At 40.9% G+C, this 24650-nt stretch overlaps 2 protein-coding genes across 3 annotated transcripts in view; one reads left to right on the forward strand and one right to left on the reverse strand.

The window, feature by feature from the left end:
• Window positions 1-24650, reverse strand: part of meak7 (MTOR associated protein, eak-7 homolog) — a 514074-nt gene that overhangs the window by 367386 nt on the left and 122038 nt on the right. The window lies entirely within an intron of this gene.
• LOC114658114 (calcium-transporting ATPase type 2C member 2-like) overlaps window positions 1-24650 on the forward strand; it is a 117035-nt gene that overhangs the window by 25348 nt on the left and 67037 nt on the right. Inside the window, exons 3-5 of the mRNA XM_028810161.2 lie at window positions 2050-2166; window positions 17524-17613; window positions 23148-23183. Coding sequence (XP_028665994.1) covers window positions 2050-2166; window positions 17524-17613; window positions 23148-23183 — 243 coding nt within the window. The remainder of the gene's footprint in view (window positions 1-2049; window positions 2167-17523; window positions 17614-23147; window positions 23184-24650) is intronic.

Here is a 24650-nt window from a genome sequence, read left to right on the forward strand (position 1 = left end):
TTTTTAGGCCTAGTGGCTAAGGTGTTTTCAGTTTAAAATGTAAAAATGTTTTTTTTCCTACTTGGAAATCAAGTTTTAAATATTACCCAGGTGATGGAAGGCAAATAAGAGACCATGCATTGTGGTGGAGGATGTGTATGCTGCATTGCATTTACACAACTTTCACATTTTGCAATATATATTGCACAATTTGTATTTATTTATATTTTGACTGAATTTAAATTTAGGAACAGATTAAGAATAATTATAAATATGAATATTTGCTTTGGAAAGTCTGATGTTATTTTTCTTCTTCATCAATGCTAATCTATAGTGCATTCATTTACAAAATATAAACAATACAGATACAAAAGTTTTTTGATATGGCTGAGGTACCGTATTAACCGTCTAGAAAACAATGATAAGGATTTTGCAAAAATTAAATTCAAACACCGTACTCAACAGGTTTTCTTGTTACATTTTTTTCCATTTGGGGGAGGAGATCAAAAGATTAACCTAACGATCATTGCATAATTTAAGTGGAGACATGCTTACCATGCCATGTCATGTCATTTTACTGAATTTCAATTTCCTTATTTTCTCTAAATCTCCTGGGTTTTTGTGCCTCGTCAAATGCCATCCTATAAGTTCTGTAAGCAATGGTTACCATACATCCATCCATCCATCCATTTTCCAACCCGCTGAATCCGAACACAGGGTCACGGGGGTCTGCTGGATCCAATCCCAGCCAACACAGGGCACAAGGCAGGAACCAATCCCGGGCAGGGTGCCAACCCACCGCAGGACACACACAAACACACCCACACACCAAGCACACACTAGGGCCAATTTAGAATCGCCAATTCACCTAACCTGCATGTCTTTTGACTGTGGGAGGAAACCGGAGCACCCGGAGGAAACCCACGCAGACACGGGGAGATCATGCAAACTCCACGCAAGGAGGACCCGGGAAGCAAACCCGAGTCTCCTAACTGTGAGGCAGCAGCGCTACCACTGCACCACCGTACCGCCCCGTTACCATACATGCTGTTGAAAAAAGGAATTCTAGGGCTGGTAAAATTTCCATGTTTCTCTATTCACAATATACTTCTGTTCACTGGACAATGAATCAGTTTCTTGCATTGGAATTGCCACAAAAGCACATAGAGGTTGTTGGCCTAGATCAACTAATGTTACTTTTCATACATGAAGATTTTATTATAGACTACATTAACATTGGAGATGAAGAGCAGTGAATAAAGGTGATAGAGGACTTTGTCATGTGGTTCATGGGCAGCCACCAGCATCAAAACATTATCATGACAGATTAGTTGAAAATGGACTTCTAGTTAGTTACAGCAGGTAGTCCCTGACATCAGTCACTATAATGGGGAAGGAAGTGAAGGTGGAGACAGTGGCAGAAAAGAGGTTGGCAGCAAAATTAGAGGTAATTATGGCTAATGCTGCCCATTGTCTCTACATTATCCTGTAGCACATTTATCCATTGACTTATTCCAGCACAGAGCTCTAAGATGTGCTGTTAGGGCTTTTTGTCAACAGCTGTCATGCTTTCCTTAACTGCCTTCACTTTGGCCAATTGTAAGAGACACATTGACTTAGGGACAATATTTCTGTAGGGACACATCACATATAAACTAGGTGCCTTAATTTTTTAGTCTTGGTTCACACACATGCAGTATGTATTGCTTTGAGATTTGTTTTTTTTAACTAAAAATATCTATCTCTCTATCTCTCTATCTATCTATCTATCTATCTATCTATCTATCTATCTATCTATCTATCTATCTATCTATCTATCTATCTATCTATCTATCTATCTATCTATCTATCTATCTATCTATCTATATCATAACTGGTAACAGAATGAATCTTTCTTCAGCACTATCACATCTCCTTTTTTGAAGAAACTAAGTGAAAAATAAACATAATTTACTCATGATTTGTTAGTATATAGAAGACTTCTACAGCAATAGACAAACAGCAAAACTGTGATGTGCATTCTGACATATTATAATTGACTCTTAATTAAATTTTGCTCTCTCACTACAGGTTGATTTACATGAGGGGCTTTCCCATTTCTCGGTTCTTGAAAGGAGAAAAAAGCATGGCTTGAATGAATTTATGGTGGATAACAATGAGCCAATCTGGAAAAAATACCTGAGTCAGGTTAGTGCAAGACATTGCGTCATTGATTGCTTTATCAATTTAGACTTCTAATTTTAATTGTGAAACTTCAGGTAACTTTTTAAATTATTGATGAAGAAATTATTTGAACTTTAATATATAATTAAATCAACCATTTTAAAACCAAGAAGAGGCTAAATAACAACCAAACTGGAAGCCCACTCAAAATTATATTTTTAGTTTTACCCAAAGTCCGTAAGTATACCGAGGTTTTTTAAAGTCCAAAGGTTGATTCCAAAACTGAAAGACTGACTTTATTTGTCTCATGGTTAATCTAAATGGTAATAAAAAGCACAATCAGTCATTTTCCAACCCACTATATCCTAACACAGGGTCCAGGGGTCTGTTGGTGCCAATCCCAGCCAACACAGGGCGCAAGACAGGAACAAATCCCGGTCAGGGCACCAGCCCACCTCAGGACACATGCACTCACACACCCACACACCAAGCACACACTAGGGACCTAACCTGCATGTCTTTGGACTGTGGGAGGAAACCAAAGCAGACACAGGGAGAACATGCAAACTCCACGCAGGGAAGACCCGGGAAGTGAACCCAGGTCTCCTTACTGTGAGGCAGCAGCACTACCACTGCGCCACCGTGCCACCCAACAGCACAGTATATCATGCATTTTGTATTGTTCAGTTTAAATGTGGAAAGCTTTTGATCATTTAGTTTTTTTTTTTTCAAAATTTCTAAAAACGTCTAAAGTATAAACAGTTGTTGTTTTGCTTTGCTTAAAAAATTTTAAACAAGTGTACATACTATGTTTTTGAGGTAAGAACTCCAGTGATGCATTGCACATTTTGAAGCATAATAATGTTTCTGTGAGGCATGTGGCAGTTCGTTGGACTCACAAAGGCAGAGGTACATGCAGTGAAGACCCCTTGTGCCAGTCAATAACAAGTTGGAGGTTTCTGTAAAGAAGAGCTGACGATGTTCACTAAAATTAAACTATTCATAAGGGACAGATGGTGATGAAGTGGACATAGTAGATGAATACATTTACTTCAATAAGTACAAAATCTAAAGAGTGAATCCATAAACAAACAAAATATTGAATATAGTCTAATAAACAATGAGAATAAGGGCACTGACTTTTAGTTAGTAATAATTCAATTAAATTCTATATGTATTAAAACCCAAAACAAATTAAAAATTCGTGTATTGAAATATATTTATATTGCATCAGCTAACAGGTATCAATTATTCATTTAGCAGAATAAGGAGGTATACTTTTAAAACTATGCTATTTTTCAAGTCTATAATTCTGTAGTCATTTCCCTGAGCATTCTTTGAAACGATATTAAACAAACTTAAACATTTCACAAAGTAGTATTTAAAATTAGCTGAAAGAAGAACAGATTTCCATAGTAATGAGTTTCTTACTAGTATAAAATGTATAGGAACACAAAATGGACACATAGTCTTTCTCAGACACATTTACAGTATACAGTGGCAAGAACTTTTTGAAATCATTTTATATAATTTACCCCTGTGCTCCATTTATGTAAATATATTCTGTATGGATTGAAAATAAGGAATTTAAAAGAATATTCCATTGGCATTACAGTGGCTAAAATATCTGATTTACTGTGCAATTAACGGTATGATTAATATCATTTGTATACTTTCAAAGTATTTTTTCACTTTATTATTTTTTTCTAAAGGTATATTTTATACCTTTTATATTTTATAGGTTATGAGTAACTTGACTTACTGCATGTCCATAGAGAATCAAACTAGTACATTAAATATATATATTGTCGAGGATTTGGACCTGGACACAAACAGGCAGACATAGAATGTCCCAAAGCACGCGTTTAATTACAACCCCCACCACAGTGCACATAAATACGACAATAATAAAGGTCTTTCTCGCTCTCTCTTCTGCCGCCTCCAACTCCTCCCTCACAAGCTCCATCCTCTTCCACCTGACTCTGGCCAAAGCTCGGAGTACACGTAACACACACCGTCCAACCCCTCGCCTGCTTGTAGGAGGGACTTCCGGTCCTCCACCTACTTCTTTGCCGAGGACTTCTTCTCCTTGGGATAAGAGCCCAGGCGCTCGTCTGCCATATCTAGCTCTCTTAGAGACAACGGGCTTCCATCCTCCTCGGACGCCGTCCCGCTGCCTTCTTCGGTGTTGGCATCCTTCAGCCAGCAGCACGCCTCTGTAAGGTCTCCCCCTGGGAGGTAGACACCTGAAACACTCCTAAAACTCCCCCAGGGCAAACGTCCCCTGCAGTCTTTACCTACTTCCTGGATCCCCTCTTCTGGAGGCTGCTGCTCTCTTCTGGCCGCTCCTTCCGGCATGCCGACCTTTTCCACGACGGGCTTTTTGGAAACGCCCATTGTCTTCTGGCCATCTTCCTTCCCATTAGGGAGAACGGTCAGTCACTTGGACGTTTGGCGACATGCAGGGCGATCGTACAGAGTGGGTGCAGAGGTTGCAGCGCGTGTGCGTGTCGCTCTGTAGTGCTGGGCCATCCACAAAATTATTTTTTTGATGGTTCCCCACTTTGTATCAGGCGGAGAGTCCCATCTAGGATGCCATTGTGGAAACCAGCCTGGACACCAACACAGACAGACACAGGAAGTCCCAAACACACACTTTTAATCACCGTATTTACAATATTTACAGTTCTGTACACAACACAGTCCCCCCTGCACCAAACACCTCTCTAAAGTCCGGGCCTCTCCATAGTCCTTCCTTTCACCACCTCTCTTCCTCCCGGCTAATGACTGGAGGAAGGCGGCCTCTTTTATATCCTCCCGAATGTGCTCCAGGTGCCCTCAAACGATATTCCTGCTGCATTTCCTGGTGTGGTGGAAGTGCTGCATGAGCACCTGGAAGCACTCCGGGTGTCCCTGTTAATCCTTCCGGAAGCATTTCCGGGTGTGGCGGAAGTGCTGACATCCAGGGCTCCTCAATCCTCTGGGCGTCACTTTGTGGTGGCCACGGGCCCCAGTAGGATTGAGCTTCCATGCTCAGTTCCCGTGGCCCCCATATAGACCAGGGAAGCTGCCCTCTCTTGGCCCAGGGGAGATATAATCACTCTCCCGGTCCTTCCAGGCATCCCGTCTGGGCATAAGCCCCCAACAATAAACAATACAAATTATAGGTCTAGTCTGACTTGGTTTCTTTCTCTATTTCTGTTATAAAGAGGATACATACTTATGAATTATATTTCTTCTTTTTTAATTCTTCATTGAAGACTCTGCCAAAAGACATTATTCCTTTGGTTATGTCTTTTACATGTTTTTGTAGGATTTGTGGTCTATTAGCCAAATAGACAGACAAAATGTTTGTCAGATTTACATGTTTGTATGCGCCTGTAGACTTGTATGTAGGTGGTGCTGGTATATAACTGTCATTTGTTCATCCAGCTAAACCTAAAGCTCATTGACGTGTATGGTGTCACACAGTTTGAAGCAGCTACCTTGGCTGGGAGCCAGCAGTTGTAATCCTAATAGAAGAAGCGTATGCTTTCACAAGTTTTACTTTACTCTATTAAGTCAGGAGGAAGAAACTTAAAAAAGCTAAAGATTAACCAAACCCAATTTTTATTACTTTCAGTTTAAATTACACCAAGAGTCTATTCTAATGTTTTTAGTAGCTTTACCCTAACTATGTTGTTACAAGCAGTATTAGCATCAGAATGAAATGTACAAAGCAATATTGCTGTTACTCAAGTGATGGAGGTGAATGAATTATACCATATGCATTAAGGACTCTGCTACAGGAAGCAAAAGCTGAACCTAAGTTTAAGTAATGTAGAGAGAATGAAGAGTTTATGCTGACATTGGATTATTAAGGAAGCAGTGGACATTTTGCCAATGGCTTATGTGCACATAAGTTCAACCGTTTGGTTAATAGTTGGTTAATAGAGAGTTGTCAAAGGTAAATTATGGTTAGTCCCCTTGCCAAAATGGCAATAAATAGTCCAAGACAAGGTGCCTCAATGCCAGTGATGCACAGTGTCAAACAGTTGTCATAGATGCTGCCTTAAGAGATGGAAAGATGGTGTGATGTTATAGTTAAATGTGCAGGACTGTATTTATTATCTGTTGTTCATATTATACTACTCTCACTGTTCTGTAGTTAGTTTCGCAGAGCTAGATGTGATTCTCAAACGAGAATACACATCTGGGAACAACTCTTTAAAAAGTTTATAGAAATAGGAATGAAATCTGCCACTGCAGAAGTTAAGCCCACAGGGCTTCTTCTTAAAACATCTTATCTCCTGTTCCTCCAATCCCTGCACTTTAATCCACCAGGAGAGAGCAAAAGAAACTGAGAAAATAAAAAGCCAGAATTTTTGTTATCCATTCAGATTCATAGTAGCACAAAGTAACTGAAACTTAGTGATTAATTGGTACATTGTAATGAGCATGGTGATAGAAGAGACAAACGCACATACATGTATGCCACTACAAGTTCTTGGCCCTATGCACTGGAGTTCTGTGTGCTACAATATCTTTCTGTCATTTTGACTATTGCATCACTTTATTGCATAACAACAATAAACAAATAGATAAGCATTATGTTTTATATAAATAAGATGCTAAAACATTGTGGCTATATTCTGGCATGGTATGTTTGCATTTCCAGTTACAGAGAAATGTTAGCTTCCTTTAATTGTTAGTTTAGGCATACAGTCAGAAAGCTGGATGCTGTACACCCTTGTCTGTGCTTGAACCGGTGTTATTAAGTACAGTAAATGTACTTATAAAGGTTTGAGGAATCCGTCCCCATATACTGTGTAACTTCTCTCTCTCAGAAAATGCGGTTAGGTTTGTACTGTACATGTAACACAGACAACCAAAACAATGACAGGTGGACAATTTATGGGGTGGGAACTGAAGTTGATATGGAATGCTGGGGACCAGAGGGATGGAAGGAACCCGGAAGTGGCTTGCGTTGTTGTTTACCGTGTTCGGGTGAACTCACAGCGGTGTATTTTCATCTTTCCTGAAGGGACAAAGAGAGAAAGGTTAGTACACTGCCGTTGTCCCCCGACATGAGATTTCGCGCTGCTCGTTGGGTCTTTAAACTGCTTGTGCGTGAATTGCCCCCCCCCCCCCTTCAGCGCAGACCCATCAGGTTGGGCGCCCAGAACTGAGAGGTCGTGAACCCAAGAGAGAGCATCAATGTTTGCCTGGAGGGTACCCCGATGATAAGTGACCATGGAATTATATGGCTGCAAGTCCAAAAACCACCTGGTGACCCGAGGGTTCGACTCCTTATGGACAGCCATCCACTGGAGGGGGCCATGGTCTGTCACTAGGGTAAACTCCCGACCCAACAGGTAGTACCACAGTTGAGTCACCGCCCACTTTATCGCCAGAACCTCCTGTTCTTCCGCCGCATTTACGGCTTAGATACATTGCTGGGTGTTCGACACCATCGATGCTTTGTCTCAGCACGGCACCTAGACCTGTGTCCGAAGCACTGGTCTGGAGAAGAAAAGAGAAAGAAAAGTCAGGTCACTAAATGCCCGTTCTGTCAGTTCATCCCACACCACATGGAAAGAGGCCCGTTTCTTTGTTGGATTCATCAAGGGGGAGGCTCTCTCAGAAAACTGAGGTACGAACCAGTGGTACAAACTTGCTAAGCCTAAGAAAGCTTGCCTCTAGGTTATCGGACGGGGCCAATCAAGGATGGCTTTGACTTTTGAACACTGTGGCTTCACCAGTCCTCCTCTCACTAGGTAGCCTAAATACTTGGCCTCATTCAACCCAAAAAAGCATTTCTTGGGATTGATATGTAGCCCAGCTTTCGCTAGTGTCAGGAGGACAGTGTTGACCTGCAGCACATGCTCCTCCCGGTGCCGGAAAAAATGACTACGTCGTTGAGGTAGGCGGCACAATAGGACTGGTGTGGCTTTAGCACTCTGTCTACCAGATGCTGAAAGGTCACTGGTGCCCCGTGCAGTCCAAATGGGAGAACCTTGTACTGCCAGTGTCCGCTAGGGGTACTAAACGCCGCTTTCTCTTTCGCGGATGCCGTTAAGGTAATTTGCCAATATCCCTTAGTCATGTCAAGAGTAGTCAAATAGTGTACATTCCCTAACCGCTCAAGGAGTTCATCCACCTGGGGCACGGGGTATGCATCAAATTTGGAGACTTGATTGAGACGTTGGAAGTAATTACAAAATCTCCATGACCCATCGGGCTTAGAAATGAGGACAATTGGACTGGACCATGGGCTGTGACTCTCCTCAATGGTGTCCATATCCCACATCCGTTGGACTTCTAATTCCACCTCAGCACATTTTGCCTCCGGGAGGCGATATGGGCGTTCCTTGACTACAACCCCGGGGTCCATCACAATGCCTCGCTGACCACTTCTGGGACAGACAGGATCGTAGTTTCCAGCTCCTGTCGATGGTGGGGACTCAAATTGTGGTCGAGGATAAGGACCGATCTTTTCGAGAAAAGGGAGTGGGCTGGGCCGGCAAGAGGGCAGTTTTCCCTGTCCTTCCATGGCTTTAGTAAGTTGACGTGATACACCTGCTTGCTCGGTCGACAATTTGGTTGTTTCACCAAATAATCGACAAGCCCTTTTCTCTCTTTAACTTCGTAAGGGCCCTGACAATGGGCCAATAATTTAGAATGGGAAGTGGGCACAAGCACCATCACTTGATCTCCCAGCGGAACTCCCACAGGGAGGTATTTCTGTTATAGTTCCGCACCTGTGCTGCTTGAGCTTTCAACATGTGCTCTTTTAGCAGAGGTTGGATTTTGGCCAATCTATCATGTAACTGCGCGATATATTCTAAGATATTGGTGAAGGGAAGTGCCTCCCCTTCCCAACCTTCTTTTAGGATGTCCAATATATCCCGGGGTTGGTGTCTGTACAACAGTTCAAAAGGGAAACCCCCATAGAGGCTTGTGGCACCTCCCAATAGGCAATTTGGTTGAACCTTTCCACCAACTCGTCTGTCTGTGGGTGATAAACAGAGGTTTTAAGATGCTTAATACAGAGTCACTTGGCAGCCTCCCTGAACTTATCCAAAGTAAAGGGTGTACCCTGGTCCGTAAGGACTTCTTTGGGTATACCCACTCGGGGGAAAAAAGCCATACCAACTCCCATGCAATATTCTTAGTATTAGCCATTTGCAGGGGAACCGCCTCTGGGTATCGAGTAGCGTAATCAACCATAACTAATATGTATTTATTGCCTCTTGTCGAAGGCTCCAAGGGACCTATGAGATCGACACCGATCCTTTCAAAGGGTATATCAATGAGGGGAATCAGAACTAGAGGAGCACGGTCCCTCCGGGTATCTGACGTAACTGACACTCTGGGCAGGATTGACAGAAACGTCGGACCTCCTCATTGATTCCGGGCCAATAGAATCTGAGTTTCACTCTCTCTAACGTTTTCTCGGCCCTGAGATGGGCGCCTAAGAGGTGTGCTTGGGCTAGCTTGCAGACCTCTCGCCAGTAGGTCTGTGGAACTAACAACAACATCCTGACCTCGCCTTCGTGTTCCGCTACCCAAAACAATACTTTAAAACAAAGTAGGGTCCCGGTGGTGGGTGAGTTTCCGCCGTTTGTCCATCGACAGAAACAATGGCATTCCTGGCGAACTTCAGGGAATCATCGTTCCACTGCTCTCTTTTAAATGAAGATTGCATAGACCGAAACTGGAAGTCTAGGCTAGTTAGAGGATTTAGTGGTGAACCGGGGGCGGAGCTATCTGTCCCGGATTCTCACCCGTGTTTAGTTTCGGGTCGAGGTCAGTCGCAGAAGAGTCCCGCTCCCGCCTGTCCATGTCATCAACAGTTGCTGAAGAACACGGCGTGGGAGTAGCTGGGACGGTTTCTTGTCCGTCCGTAATCAGACCCATCTTAGTTCTAGGAGTGGGTTCCAGCCTACCGCGTTTATTTTCCGACCAGCCATGTCCTAATATAAACGGGAAGGGGGGCTCGGGCAGGACAGCAGTTGTTTAGGGTCACCCTTCCAGGTTATGAAGCATTTTGCGAACCTATACAGTCTGGTCTCCCCGTGTACACAGGTCACACTCATTTTCTGAGCCAACCATTGTTGCGGTAGAACATAACGGTAAGCAACAATGATGATATTGCTCCTGGAATCAAATAATGCCAACACCAAATGCCCATTCACCAATATCACTCCGTGTTTGGAACAGCCAGGGGATTCGACAGAGCATAGTACTTCTCTCCTCTGAGCCAGGTGCAGTCCATTAGTTCATCATTTAACGGGAAGCCGGACAGAATATGTCCCAGCTCCCCACACTTGAAACAGTACGGAGGGCTGGGAACCTTCTCCTTCTGTCTCACCGGAGCCTCTGCAGCGCGACGGGTGGGTTCAGGGGTAGTGACACATCCCTGTCAGGCCCCGCGAACAGGCTTTTCTGACCCCCCCGGCTCAGTTCACTGCCAGCTGGCGCTTCAAGACCTCCAGAAGACCGTTCATATCTTTGTATGGATGCCGGCGGACCTGCTGGGCAAGGTACTCTGGCATGGCATTCACTAGACGCTCACAGGCCACCTGCTCCACCACCTGGCGCGCCTGGTTTATATCCGGCCTTAGCCAGTGCCCCAGCTTGCTCCAGAATTAGAATGCCTGGGCCCTCACTGGGCTGTCGGGGTCAAACCTCAAGCGTCGCCACTCCCTCGCCTGCTGGTCCGAGGTCACGTCATAGTGCTTATATATTTCGGCCTTCAAGAGGTCATAATTGGCAGCTTCCTCCTTGGGGAGGTCATAATAAGCCCACTGCGCAGCGCCCTTCAGGTATGGCGCTAGTATGGGGCCTCATTCCGTCCTCGGCCACTGATTACGAGAGGCAGTCCTCTTGAATATCAGTAAGTACGACTCAATATCATCCAACTCAGCAAGCGGGACAATGGGAGGAGGTGGAGGCCGTGCAGGCTCTGGTTTTGCCGCTTTTGCTGCCACCAGCCGCGTCTTGGTCTCCGCCAGCTCCAGCCTGGTTGCCGCATGCTCCAATTTCACACTCTGGAGCTCGGCCATTATGGTTGTCAATACAGCGTTCAGGTCCTGCCCTTCTGACATCTTCGGACTTTGTATCCTGCCGATTATGCCACTATAAAATGAAGAGACACAAAAGATTATAAAGGTTTGGGGAATCCGTCCCCATATACTGTGAAGTTCTCTCTCTCAGAAAATGCAGTCAGGTTTGTACATGTAACACAGACAACCAAAACAATGACAGTTGGACAATTTATGGGGTGGGAACGGGAGTTGATACGGAATGCTGTGAAGGAGCAGCAGTGGTAGATGGGTAGTGGTGACATCATCAGATGGAGACCAGAGGAAAGGAAGGAACCTGGAAGTGGTTTGCGTTGTTGTTTACCGTGTTCGGGTGAACTCATGGTGGTGTATTTTTGTCTTTCCTGAAGGAACAAAGAGAGAAAGGTTAGTACACTGCCGTTGTCCCCTGACATGAGATTTCGTGCTGCTTGTTGGTTCTTTAAGCTGCTCCCTATGTGCTCGTGCATGACATGTTTAGTAGGAGTCCTTTTAGGAAACTTTCCCACTGTAGACAGTTCACTGTAATCAGAAACTTGTTCTCTGTAAGATGTGGTCAACAAGAGCACTATTACTCTTTGCAATTCAAAACCACTGCCCTTACTTTGAGCAATGCCTTCATGGGGTGTTGGATTGGTTAAGAAATGTGACAGTCCTCACCCAGTTTTGAGCAACATTAACTCAGGGTTGTCTTCATATGTATATATCATACATCTGGTTCAGTGATATTAGTCTGTAGAATAAATGCCAGAAAGAATTTCATTTCACAATGTATACATGACAATACATTTGTCACTACAGTATAATTAGGTTTGTTTATGTGGTGTATAGCTGTTAAAAAAAGCAGGAAAGTAACACTTAATGCAGTTTAATAGTATAAGTAATTCAAAGTTATCTTACTGTTCAAATAAAGTTAACTAATGTATCAAATATTGATTTTAAGTTTTGGCTAATGTCTTGGTTTTCTATACTCTAAAAAATGTAAACAAATAACAAAACGGAATATGTTTTTTGAATTTTTCTGGTATATAAATACATATCACTGAATTTGTCTCCACTAAATTTTGTACAGATTCCCCAATTGTACAGGGGAACACTATATGTTTCATTCTGAAATTTGACCACACCAGTGTTTTATTAGCAATCTGCCCCTAAAAGGCATTTTTGGTACTTGGCACAGGTTTGCAAAGTTGCTCCCCATGGTGTGCTTAGTAAGTAAAATATTGCATTAGGGCCAACATTTTCACCATGGGAAATTTATTTTGTGACAGCATCTGTACTTTAGTCTACCCTGGGCAATGGCAGTACTCTTGCTAATAAATTATAAAGTTCATTATAGATGTATAAAGACTATTTGATCTGTCATGAGGAGCATAAGGAAAAAACAGCAAAATACTGTGATGTTAAGAAGTGCTATTGCTATTTCGGGAAACATCCATGAGGAAGTTTACAAGGCTATACTGCAATGGAATGGCATTCTGCTTTCTTGTCATATTATAGAATTGTCTTGTGACATCTGAGCTGTGGTTACTGCAAGTATAACATTTTTTTTTATCAAAGTAATGCTTATTGTATCAACACTGCCCAAAATGTGCATGTGCTGGAATTAAGGTGTTACATTAATTGATTATTTAGTGATTGTGACCCTTACCAAGAAAAGCAGATGGGAAGATGAGATGGCTGCGGTGGGTTGGCACCCTGCCCAGGATTGTTTCCTGCCTTGTGCCCTGTGTTGGCTGGGATTGGCTCCAGCAGACCCCCGTGACCCTGTGTTCGGATTCAGCGGGTTGGAAAATGGATGGATGGATGGAAGATGAGATGGGATGAGATTATTTAGGGAATTATATTGATTTACTGCCCTATATTATTTGTTTGTGTGTGCTTGATTTAGCAGTCTTGCTCCTACAATGTTTTGCTCGTATCCACATGCTCCAAAAAGGCATTAAGTCTGTGCCAACCAGCTCTTGTGGTTTTTTAACCAATGCTACTTTGATTGAGCAAAGTTTTTAACTGATTTTTATCATCAGTCTCACAATATAGTATTGTAACAGTATGCATCTTGTAGACCTATTACACTGTAGGGACTACATCAGTACCACAGGTAACAGGAATTTGTAGTTGCTTGTGCTAAACAAATTTTATTTTCATTATCTCAACTGAGTAGTTGGCTTACTTGCCTACTCTGATACTGAGATATGCATGTGAGGGTTGTGATTCAAAGCCAAATTAAAAAAGATCCCCAATGTATACTTGATCTTTATACTTTTTAATAAAAAGAAAGTAAATTAATGGATGAATCTGGGAATATCATCATTTTTGAGCTGCAAAATGAATTAATGGATAAAAGTAGTGTGTAGTACTTTTTGACAATTAACAAAAAAAATCTTAATATTTTTAGTTTTCTTAAAGAAAAAAGTTTTACAATTTAACTCTTTAATAAAATCCACCCTATTAAAAATGAGGCCCGCTAATCAAAAACATCATATTACTCTTGGATGGGGATTTCAACATTGTGTAAATGCTTCTATGCTTTAAAAGTTGTCAGGAATCTGATCACTCGCTTTATGAATGTGAGCAGTCAAGGTTAGGCTTACTATGTACATGCTAACTAAAAAGATTACAATATGCAAGTTTTCGAGGCAACTCAGACCCCTTCTTCAAATTACATCTTGCCTGAAGAAGGGGCCTGAGTTGCCACGAAAGCTTGCATAGCTATATAAATATAATGAATTATTATTATTATTATTATATTGTAATCTTTTTAGTTAGCCAATTAAAAGTGTCATTTTGCTTGGCTTTTCTCTACATTCATAGTGGCTAACATGGTACAACACCCTAGTACTAGATAGATAGATAGATAGATAGATAGATAGATAGATAGATAGATAGATAGATAGATAGATAGATAGATAGATAGATAGATAGATAGATAGATAGATAGATAGATAGATAGATAGATAGATAGATAGATAGATAGTGGATTCTCCATGATTTACAGGAGCCTGCTCAGTGCCCGTCGCTCTGCCACAGATGTCAAACTGTCCAGCTCCATGCCTACAATAGAGCCTGCTTTCCTCACCAGTTTATCCAGGCATGAGGTGTCCCTCTTCCTTATGCTGCCTCCCCAGCACACCGCCGCGTAGAAGAGGGTGCTCGCCACAACCGTCTGATAGAACATGTGCAGCATCTTATTGCAGATGTTGAAGGACGCCAGCCTTCTAAGGAAGTATAGTCGGCTCTGTCCTTTCTTACACAGAGCATCAGTATTGGCAATCCAGTCCAGTTTATCATCCAGCTGCACTCCCAGGTATTTATAGGTCTGCACCCTCTGCACACAGTCACCTCTGATGATCACGGGGTCCATGAGGGTTCTGGTCCTCCTAAAATCCACTACCAGCTCCTTGGTTTTGCTGGTGTTCAGTTGTAGGTAGTTTGAGTTGCACCATTTAACAAAGTCCTTGATTAGGTCCCTATACTCCTCCTCCTGCCCACTCCTGATGCAGCCCACGATAGCAGTGTCGTCAGCGAACTTTTGCACGTGGCAGGACTCCGAGTTGTATTGGAAGTCTGATGTATATAGGCTGAACAGGACCGGAGAAAGTACAGTCCCCTGCGGCACTCCTGTGTTGCTGACCACAATGTCAGACCTGCAGTTCCTGAGACGCACATACTGAGGTCTGTCTGTAAGACAGTCCACGATCCATGCCACCAGGTATGAATCTACTCCCATCTCTGTCAGCTTGTCCCTGAGGAGCAGAGGTTGGATGGTGTTGAAGGCGCTAGAGAAGTCCAGAAACATAATTCTTACAGCGCCACTGCCTCTGTCCAAGTGGGAGAGGGATCGGTGTAGCATATAGATGATGGCATCCTCTGCTCCCACCTTCTCCTGGTATGCGAATTGCAGAGGGTCGAGGGCATGTCAGACCTGTGGCCTTAGGTGGTGAAGCAGCAGCCGCTCCATGGTCTTCATCACATGTGACGTCAGTGCGACAGGCCGGAAGTCGTTCAGCTCACTAGGACATGATACCTTTGGGACTGGGGTGATGCAAGATGTTTTCCAAAGCCTCAGGACTCTCCCCTGTTCAAGGCTCAGGTTGAAGATGCGCTGTAGAAAACTCTCCAGCTCCAACGCACAGACCTTCAGCATTCGTTGCGATGCTCCATCTGGACCCGCTGCTTTGCTGGCGCAAAGTCTCCTCAGCTCTCTGCTTACATGGGCTGCTGTAATTGTGGGTTGGGGGAAACTCTCTCCTATGCTGGTATCAGCAGAAGGATGGGTGGAGGGTGCAGTACTCTGAGGTGAGAGTGAGAGTGGGTTAGGGTGGTCAAACCTGTTAAAGAAGTTGTTCATCTGGTTTGCTCTCTCCACATCTCTCTCGATGGTGGCACCCCGCTTTGAGCTGCAGCCAGTGATGATCTTCATCCCATCCCACACTTCCTTCATGCTGTTATTCTGCAACCTCTGCTCCAGCTTTCTCCTGTACTGGTCCTTTGCCTCCCTGAGCTGGACTCGGAGTTCCTTCTGTACGCGCTTGAGCTCATGCTGATCACCGCCTTCAAAAGCCCTTTTCTTCTGGTTCAAAAGGCCCTTGATGCCACTTGTAATCCATGGCTTGTTGTTAGCATAGCAGAGCACTGTTCTTACTGGAACTACAATGTCCATACAGAAGTTGATGTAGTCAGTAGTGCAGTCAACAACCTCCTCAATGTTCTAACTAAATGACCCCTGCAGGATATCCCAGTCCATAGTTCCAAAGCAGTCTTTCTTCTTCTTGCTCAGGTGGCGTAGTGGTAGTGCTGCTGCTTTGCAGTAAGGAGACTGTGGAAGATTGTGGGTTCGCTTCCCGGTTCCTCCCAGTGTGGATAGCACTTTGAGTACTGAGAAAAGCGCTATATAAATGTAATGTATTATTATTATTATTATTATTATTATTATTGCTCTGCCTCAGGGAACCACTTCCTGAATGAGCGTGTGGTTGTATGTAGCTCCCTCACTCTTGGTTTGTAGTGAGGCTGAAGCAGAACCAGGTTATGATCTACCTTCCCAATTGCAGGCAGCGGGGTGGACCTGTATGCGTCTTTAACATTTGCATACAGGAGGTCAATAGTCCTATTTCCCCGGGTGTTACAATCCACATACTGGGAGAAGGCAGGTAATGTTTTGTCCAGCATCACATGGTTAAAGTCTCCAGCAATTAGCACAAGCGCCTCAGGGTGCTGCATTTGCAGTTTAGCAACATCAGAATGGATGATTTCACTCGCTATCTCCACGTCTGCCCGAGGTAGCATCTGGGATGTTAGTTGTTAGCCACGTTTTACTAAAACAGAACAAACTGCATTCTCTGTAGGTCGTGACATTTTTCACCAGCGCAGCCAGTTTGTCAATCTTATTTGGTAGTGAGTTCACATTTCCCAGGATCACAGAAGGCAGGTTTGTAGCGCCACTTTCTCGCTAGAAACTTGGCTTTTATCTTAGCGCCGGCTCTGCTGCCACGATACCGCCTTCTTACCTCATCAGGTAAATAGGGAACCACACCAGCGCAGGCATTTGTTCTCAGCTCTTGAAGTTGAGTACTTGAATAGACGAGTCTCGCCGTGTAAAAATCCATGTCCAAGTAGTAAAAAGTAGTAAAAAGTGTCCAGGGAACGAGTCCACATAAAAGAAAGTGGTATGAGTTAACAGTGAAATAGAGAAAAATACAGAAAAAGGTAAAAAGATAAAGTCATACACGGAGCTGCTGAAAAAGCTGCCACTCGCGGCGGCACCTGAGTCATATAATATGAATGTACTATGTACATTCAATGTACTATGTACATGCTGAAATTTTTTTTACAATTTTTGAGTGAATTGGGGCTTTATTAGTGTATATAATAAATAAATATACTATTTGTTAATACTGACCTACATTTTGAGTAATTTTCCTACAGGCTGTTCTGTAAATAGCCACACCTAAACGTTTGATGACCATTTGTGCCCCAGGTTTATATGTCAGGTCCTGCAGGTCCCACAGGATTCCTTCCAATAACCAATTATTTCTTCATATTGTACTAGCTGACAAACCTCAGATCTTTCTGTGCATTGTACTGTATAGTATAGTGTGTCTTAACTTTAAAAAAAATCATGTTTGTTTTTTTAAATAATATATTGATTCACAATGCTATTAAATACAGTAGAATCCTTGTAAAAGATTACCTGTACTTTGAAATGTTTTTGAAAACAATACAATATAATAGGATATTGTGTTTTCAGTATTTGTTCCTTTTTTCTGTAAAATGACATTTATAACAAAATGGCATAAATATTTTCTGTTTTCAGTTCAAGAATCCTCTCATTCTCCTGCTGTTCTGTTCCGCTCTAATCAGTATCATCACCAAGGAGTATGAAGATGCAATCAGTATAACAATGGTGAGGAAAAACAGGAAATGACAACTGAACTATGCATTTAAGCTGCTTTGAATATTGTCAGCAAACTTAATATTTCATGACAGTAGCTGAGAAAAACTTATTAGAATAATCTATGTTTGTATGACACTATAACTGCAGTTTTGCTTTGAGATTCATAGAGAAATGATTGCATTTTCCTAGAAAAAAGCCTGTGCTTTGTCTAGTACTGCAAGGAGATACTCTAGGTGCGTCAATGTCTAATAGTTCATGAAATTCATAGCAAAAGGAATGAGGTGTAATTGTGACACACCTTTGGATTCTTTTTAAAAAGACAAAATGTTTTCTACTGCCTTGTATTGTCTTCTTTTCTTTGTTCCTTTATTTGTATAAAAACTATATTTTATGCTTATAGTTTTTGGACTGTATTGGCAATAGATATCTCAATTTTAATCCTCATACTGCTGGGGGGCTTGTTTTGTTTTGGTCGTGCTGTGTCTCTAGGTATGTCAGAGGACTGGGACTTTGTGAAGTGTGGTCCAGCCTCAAGTTAGGAGGCAAAATGCGGGGGTGGGGGGACTAGGGGGGAGAGAAAGAGAGCAAGCTCCTTTTAATCCATATAATGATAAGTGCCAACGTAACAATAGGCTTCATGGCAATAACTCCTGAGAAAATAGGAAATTTAGGTCAAAGCTGTCTCATTTTCAGTTAAAACTACAAAATGACTTCAAAAATTCAGAATCAATGTCTCCATAACTGGACAGTTAACTTTGTGAGCTGGAATGTTAAAGGCCTGAATCACGAATTAAAGAGAAAGAAAGTATTCTCTCACCTAACAGGTCTAAATACTAAAATAGTATTTTTACAGGAGACCCACTTATTAAGCATGGATCAGTTCCGGCTGCAAAAAGACTGGACTGGCCAAATATTCCATTCCAGCTTTACAAGAAAACTAGAGGTGTAGGAATTCTTATACATAGAACAGTCTCATTTGTAGTTTCAGATGCAATATCTGATCCTGAAGGGAGATATGTGATTGTCATGGTTAATTTATTTAACTGTAAAGTGATTTTGATAAATATTTATGCACCCAATGTGGATGATAGGGAATTCATGCAAAATGTATTTGCATCCATTCCCAATGTGAACACTCACAAAATTATAATGGCTGGGTACTTTAATTGTGTTTTAAATCCAGACCTAGATAGGTCTCCTGTCACAGGGGTGATGATATCTAATACTGCAAAGACAATTACACAGTTTGTAACTGATCACAACATATCAGACCCCTGGAGATTTCTAAACCCAAACTCAAGAGCATATTCCTCCTACTCACCAGTGCATCATTGCTACTCAAGAATTGATTATTTCTTTGTAGATAACAATTTCTTGCCTACATTTAAATCTTGCAAGTATGATGCTATTGTTATTTCTGAACATGCCCCTTTGATCTTGGAGCTAAAGTCATTGTGCACCACATATTCATCTCGCAGATGGCATCTTAACCCACTTTTATTAGCAGACAAGAACTGAACAGAATTTATATTCAAACAAATCAGCTTTTTTCTAGAGACAAATACGACCTCAGAGGTCTCTGCAGGAATACTCTGGGAAATCCTGAAGGCCTTCTTAAGAGGACAGATTATTTCATATGTTTCCCCTAGAAATAAATTGGAAACCAAGAAGATATCAGAGCTAATCAACGAAATTACTAGAATAGACCAAGAACATGCCAGGTGTCCAAGTGAGGCTCTTCATAGGAAAAGGCAGGCTCTGCATTCAGAATTCAACCTCTTGACAACTAAAGAAACAGAACAACTAATTTTTAAATCAAGACATCATTACTATGAACATGGAGAGAAAGCTAATAAGATCTTAGCTCAACAAATCCACAAGCAAGAAGTTCGTAATGCAATCCCAGCAATCACCAACACAAACGGAGACAAAGTAATTGACCATAAAAATATAATGCACACATTTAGAGACTATTATAAATCCTTATATTCCACTGAGTTTAAAGAAGACAAGACACAATCTAATGCATTTCTGGATGCATTACAGATACCACAAATAGGTCCTCTCAGTGCAGAAGAATTGGATTAGCCTCTGGCGCTATCAGAATTACTAGATGCTATAAAGTCACTTCAGAGTGGGAAAGCAGCAGGCCCCGATGGCTATCCTGCTGAATTTTATAAGAAATTCTCCACTCAGCCAGCTCCACTCTTATTAGCAACATTTACAGAAGCTAGAGACAATAACATTCTACCTCAAACTTTTTGCCAAGCATTAATCACCATCTTTCCCAAACTAAATAAGGACTTATTACAATGTGCCTCATACAGACCAATTTCACTTCTGAATAATGATGTTAAGATACTCTCCAAAGCCCTAGCTAGAAGGATGGAGAAACTGCTGCCTTTGGTAATATCACAAGATCAAACAGGATTTATTAAAGGCAGGCACTTAGCTTCCAATCTTCGACGCCTGTTTAAAATAATATATTCACCCGTAAAGTCAGAGATATTATTATTGTTGGATGCAGTAAAAGCATTTGATATGATTGAATGGAACTACCTTTTCACTACATTGGATAAATTTGGGTTTGGCCCGAACATTTGTGCGTGGATCAAACTACTGTATACCAACCCAGAAGCTTCAGTTTGTATTAACAACATTAATTCAGACTACTTTAAACTAGAACGTGGTACCAGACAAGGATGCCCCTTGTCACCACTGCTTTTTGCAATCGCCATTGAGCCACTGGAGTTCACTGTAGAAATGCTTATGAGATAAAGGGGATTATCAGAGAAGGACTTGAACTGAACATTTCTCTATACGCAGATGATATGGTACTGTGTATATCAGATCCACAAAATACTGTGCCTGCAGTCCTAACAGCACTTACAGAATTTTAAAAGATTACTGGTCTCAGAATTAATTTGACTAAAAGTGTGCTCTTCCCAGTGAATTTTCAAGCATACAATATTAGATTGGACACCTTCCCTTTTATCATCGCAGATCAGTTTAAATACCTAGGGGTAAACATTACAAGTAGACATAAAGCTGTCTATCAACACAATTTCGCTGTCTGTATGGAAAAAATTAAGCAAGACTTGCATAGATGGTCAACCCTTCATCTTACTTTTGCTGGAAGAATTAACATTGTTAAGATGAATATCCTTTCTAAGCTTCTCTTTTTATTTCAAAACATTCCAATACACATCAGTAAATTGTTTTTTAAGAAATTAGATTCAACCATAACCTCATTTATTTGGAATTCAAAACATCCACTTTTCCAAAGGGTGACCCTACAAAGACCTAAAGCGGAAGGCGGCATGGCTCTACTTAACTTACAATTTAATTACTGAGCAGAAAATATACAAGCTATAAAAACCTGGACATTGACACAAATAGATGGACAGACACAGGCTTGGTCCGCAATAGAAATAAAATCCTGCAGTACTTCTTTAAATTCTTTGCTTTGTACCCCAATAAATACAAGTTATTGCCAATATACTAACAACCCAATTGTGTTTCACTCACTCAGAACATGGAACCAATGTAGGAAGCATTTTAAGATAAAGAAGCTTTTATCTGTCGCACCTCTGCACGAGAACCACCTTTTTCCACCCCCTTAAACATATGCAGTTTTTAATGTCTGGAAAACATTTGGGATTAAAGAGATCTGTACATAAACATCGTCTTTGCATCCTATGAACAATTACATTCCAAATTTAACTTTCCAGCAACACATTTCTTTCACAACCTTCAAATCAGAAACTTTGTTAAACAGAACCTGCCCAATTTTCCTCACCTCCCACCTACTTCTATGCTGGAAAAAAATTGATCAGTTTTGAGGACTCAGACAGTATTTCTGTAATATATAAAACCATTTTACACTCCCTCCCTTTCAAAGATCCAAGAGGACAGTGGGAAAAGGATCTCTCACTCAATATTTCAGAAAAGGAGTGGAAAGTAGCAATGCAGGGAATTGTTTCCGATAGGGGGCGATATAGCTCCTATTCCTATAGACGAGGAAGCCAAATAGCAAGACAATACCAAGGTGGGATCTTGATCTATACAGTCTGCCATTTTTTGTCGCTGTGCTAGAAGGTTTTTCAGGACAGATGACGATATCACTCATCCATCTGTCGGCTTCAAAGTGTTTGGCTGCTGTCCAAGTTTTTTTATACTGTCTTCTCCATGTGCAGGCCCTTACTTAGGTAAATAGTCCATTTCCAAACTAGGAAATAAGATTTTGTGGACTGATAATTAAGGTGGAAGAGGAGGTGAGAGGACAAAATAGTATACACCTGTCTTTAGGCTGACTATACATTCCTCCAGCTGTCTTTGTCTATCTTGTCCTATGCTTGGCCTGGCACTTCTAATTGCTGAGAGCCCCTGTGTGCTAACTTTGGCCTGGCCTGTACATGTGAGTGGATTTCTAAAATAATTTTTGTACAGAGAACAGTGATATTAAACTTATATTATTATTACAGGAATCCACTCAAGCTCCATATGCGCAAAGCATACAATTATTCAAGTCAAAATTATATATCGAGCACATCTGTCTCTCTTAGAATTGTCCAAAATGTTTCCAGGGCAAGATCCAACCTACAAACACTGCAATCAAGTTCCAGCCTCATTGGGCCACATGTTCTGGATCTGCACCAAATTAACCTCATTCTGGACCAAAATCTTTAAATGCCTATCAGACAGCCTTGGTGTCACAATCCTTCTTAACCCATTAACAGCTGTGTTTGGTGTACTTCCAGATGGGCTTAAACTGGAGAAGTACAAACAAACTGTAGTTGCCTTTACTACACTATTGGCACGTAGATTTATCTTGCTCAATTGGAAGAATCCTACCTCTCCTATTCCAAGTCAGTGGGTAACTGATGTTATATACTAATTGAAACTGGAAAAAATCAAATTCTTACTTAGAGGATCTGTGCAGGATCTAATCAATAACATTTTGGAATAAGCTTTTAAAGTACTGAGGAAGCAGATTCTCTCCCTTTTTTTCCTTTTTTTTCTCCATTTATCATTATTCACTTATTAATGCATCTACTTACTTATTTTTACTAGCCTTACGTTTTACTCTGCTGGCTTAGCTCTCTTTCTCAGGGGTGGGGGTTGATTTGTTTTCGATCTTATGTTTGTAAAAATTGATTTATTTGTATGGAATTTTGTGTGATTTCAATAAAATCAATAAAATAATAAAAAAAAAGCTATAGAGTTTTGATATGTATAACAAAGAACATTCAGTTGTGTGTGTAGATATATACAGTATATATATATATATATATATATATATATATATATATATATATATTTATATATATATATATATATATATATATATATACTGTATTATAGCAAGTATAATAAAATTTCCTGTCTGTTATGAGTATACTTTTTAAGTTTTATTGAGACTTTAAAAATGACATTATTTAAAGATAGTAAGAATAATCCCTTTAGAGAAAATTATTAAATTATTACATTTAAAGTTGTAAAGTTATTTTGCTTGACACTTGTGCACTCACTTTTTGTCCTAGGCTATCATTATTGTTGTAACAGTGGCCTTTCTTCAAGTGAGTATTTTTTTTATTTAATCACTGTCAACTTTGATATTCATTAATAGTGAATTAAAATAAGTGTAAAGTGTCATGGTATATAAGCCTGTTGCTTTTTCAGAGTTTTTAATTGTCGATACTGCATTTCTCTGACTCTTTTCAAACAAAGGATTAACAAAACAACCTGCTTCTTGTAAACCCATTGGGAGAATTTAGTAAGACTGATTCCTTCTCATCATCTTATTTTCTTCTGTAACTCATATTGTAAGCTTTGTTCTGGCATCTACAAAACATCACTTAAGCATTCTCCCTTTAAATTGCACAAACACAACTTTGAGATAATTCAATACCAGTCTTTTCTGTATTTGCTTTAAGGTAGTGTATGTGTGTGTGGGTGTTAAACCTGAGATAGGCTGGCACCCTGTCTAGGCATTGTTCCTGCCTTGTCCTCTATGCTTGCTGGGATAGGCTCCAGTCCTCTACGAACCTGTTCAGGATTAAGTAGTATTAGAAAATGTATTGTATGGTATATTAAAAGACCTTTGCTTTGTTTGGTGGGTCTGAGTTTTTACAGTTTTCCCTTTTCGCATTTTTTTTATTTTAAAGCCTTTGACCCATTTTTAGGCCTTTGTAAACTGTCAGCCTGCAATTAGAATATAGGACTAGACTGCCTATGGAGGAGATGCCTGGTTCAGACCTATACAACAGTGCATGTCTGGCTTTTGTGTTTGAGGCCTGAAGCTTATTGATGATATTTGAAATTGGCAGGAACACAACATTATTAGTTTCTTTAAATGACTGATCCTGTTTTGACACTCTTCTCTTTCTGTTCTGTATTGACATGTTTTTGATTTATATTTAGGCTTTTTTTATTTTACCTTATCAGCACCTGCTAGTTGTGTGCATGTTAGGGGTTTGTCTGTGTCTTGCTTAATGTCAGATTACCTAAGCAAACCCTTAGTAATTTATAACAAAATACCTTTGTCTTAGGCTACTTTCATGGCTTATTAGGGATGCAATTGTTTAGTTTGCTTATGATTTTGAAAAAGCATTTGTTGCAGCAGATGAATTGTGACACTATAAATTTATACTGTAGGTAGATAAATAGAAAAGTCCAATATATAAAGCATCACTAAATGTACAATATATAAGGGTCTTATGTCATGCAAGATATAGCAAATATTTTAATGTGCTTGACCTGAAATGTAGTAGTTAGGAGTCATCAGCATTCTATCCCCAAATGAAACAAGGTATGCTTAATTATTACCCTAAGTTCTTGTCTATAAGCCGGACTCATGTATTAGCCGGAGACCAAAAATCATACGAATTTTTAAAATAAAATCGTATCATAGATAAGCCGGACTCATGGATAAGCCGAACGTACTATAACCTATAACTAATAGAAGGGAGGGAGGTCAGTGGTCTCACTCGCGCCCATTTAATTTCTTTAAGGGGGGAGAGAGTGTGAGATATTGCCGTCTCTCT

The sequence above is a fragment of the Erpetoichthys calabaricus genome, chromosome 9 (genome assembly GCF_900747795.2).
Source record: "Erpetoichthys calabaricus chromosome 9, fErpCal1.3, whole genome shotgun sequence".
Classification (NCBI taxonomy): domain Eukaryota; kingdom Metazoa; phylum Chordata; class Cladistia; order Polypteriformes; family Polypteridae; genus Erpetoichthys; species Erpetoichthys calabaricus.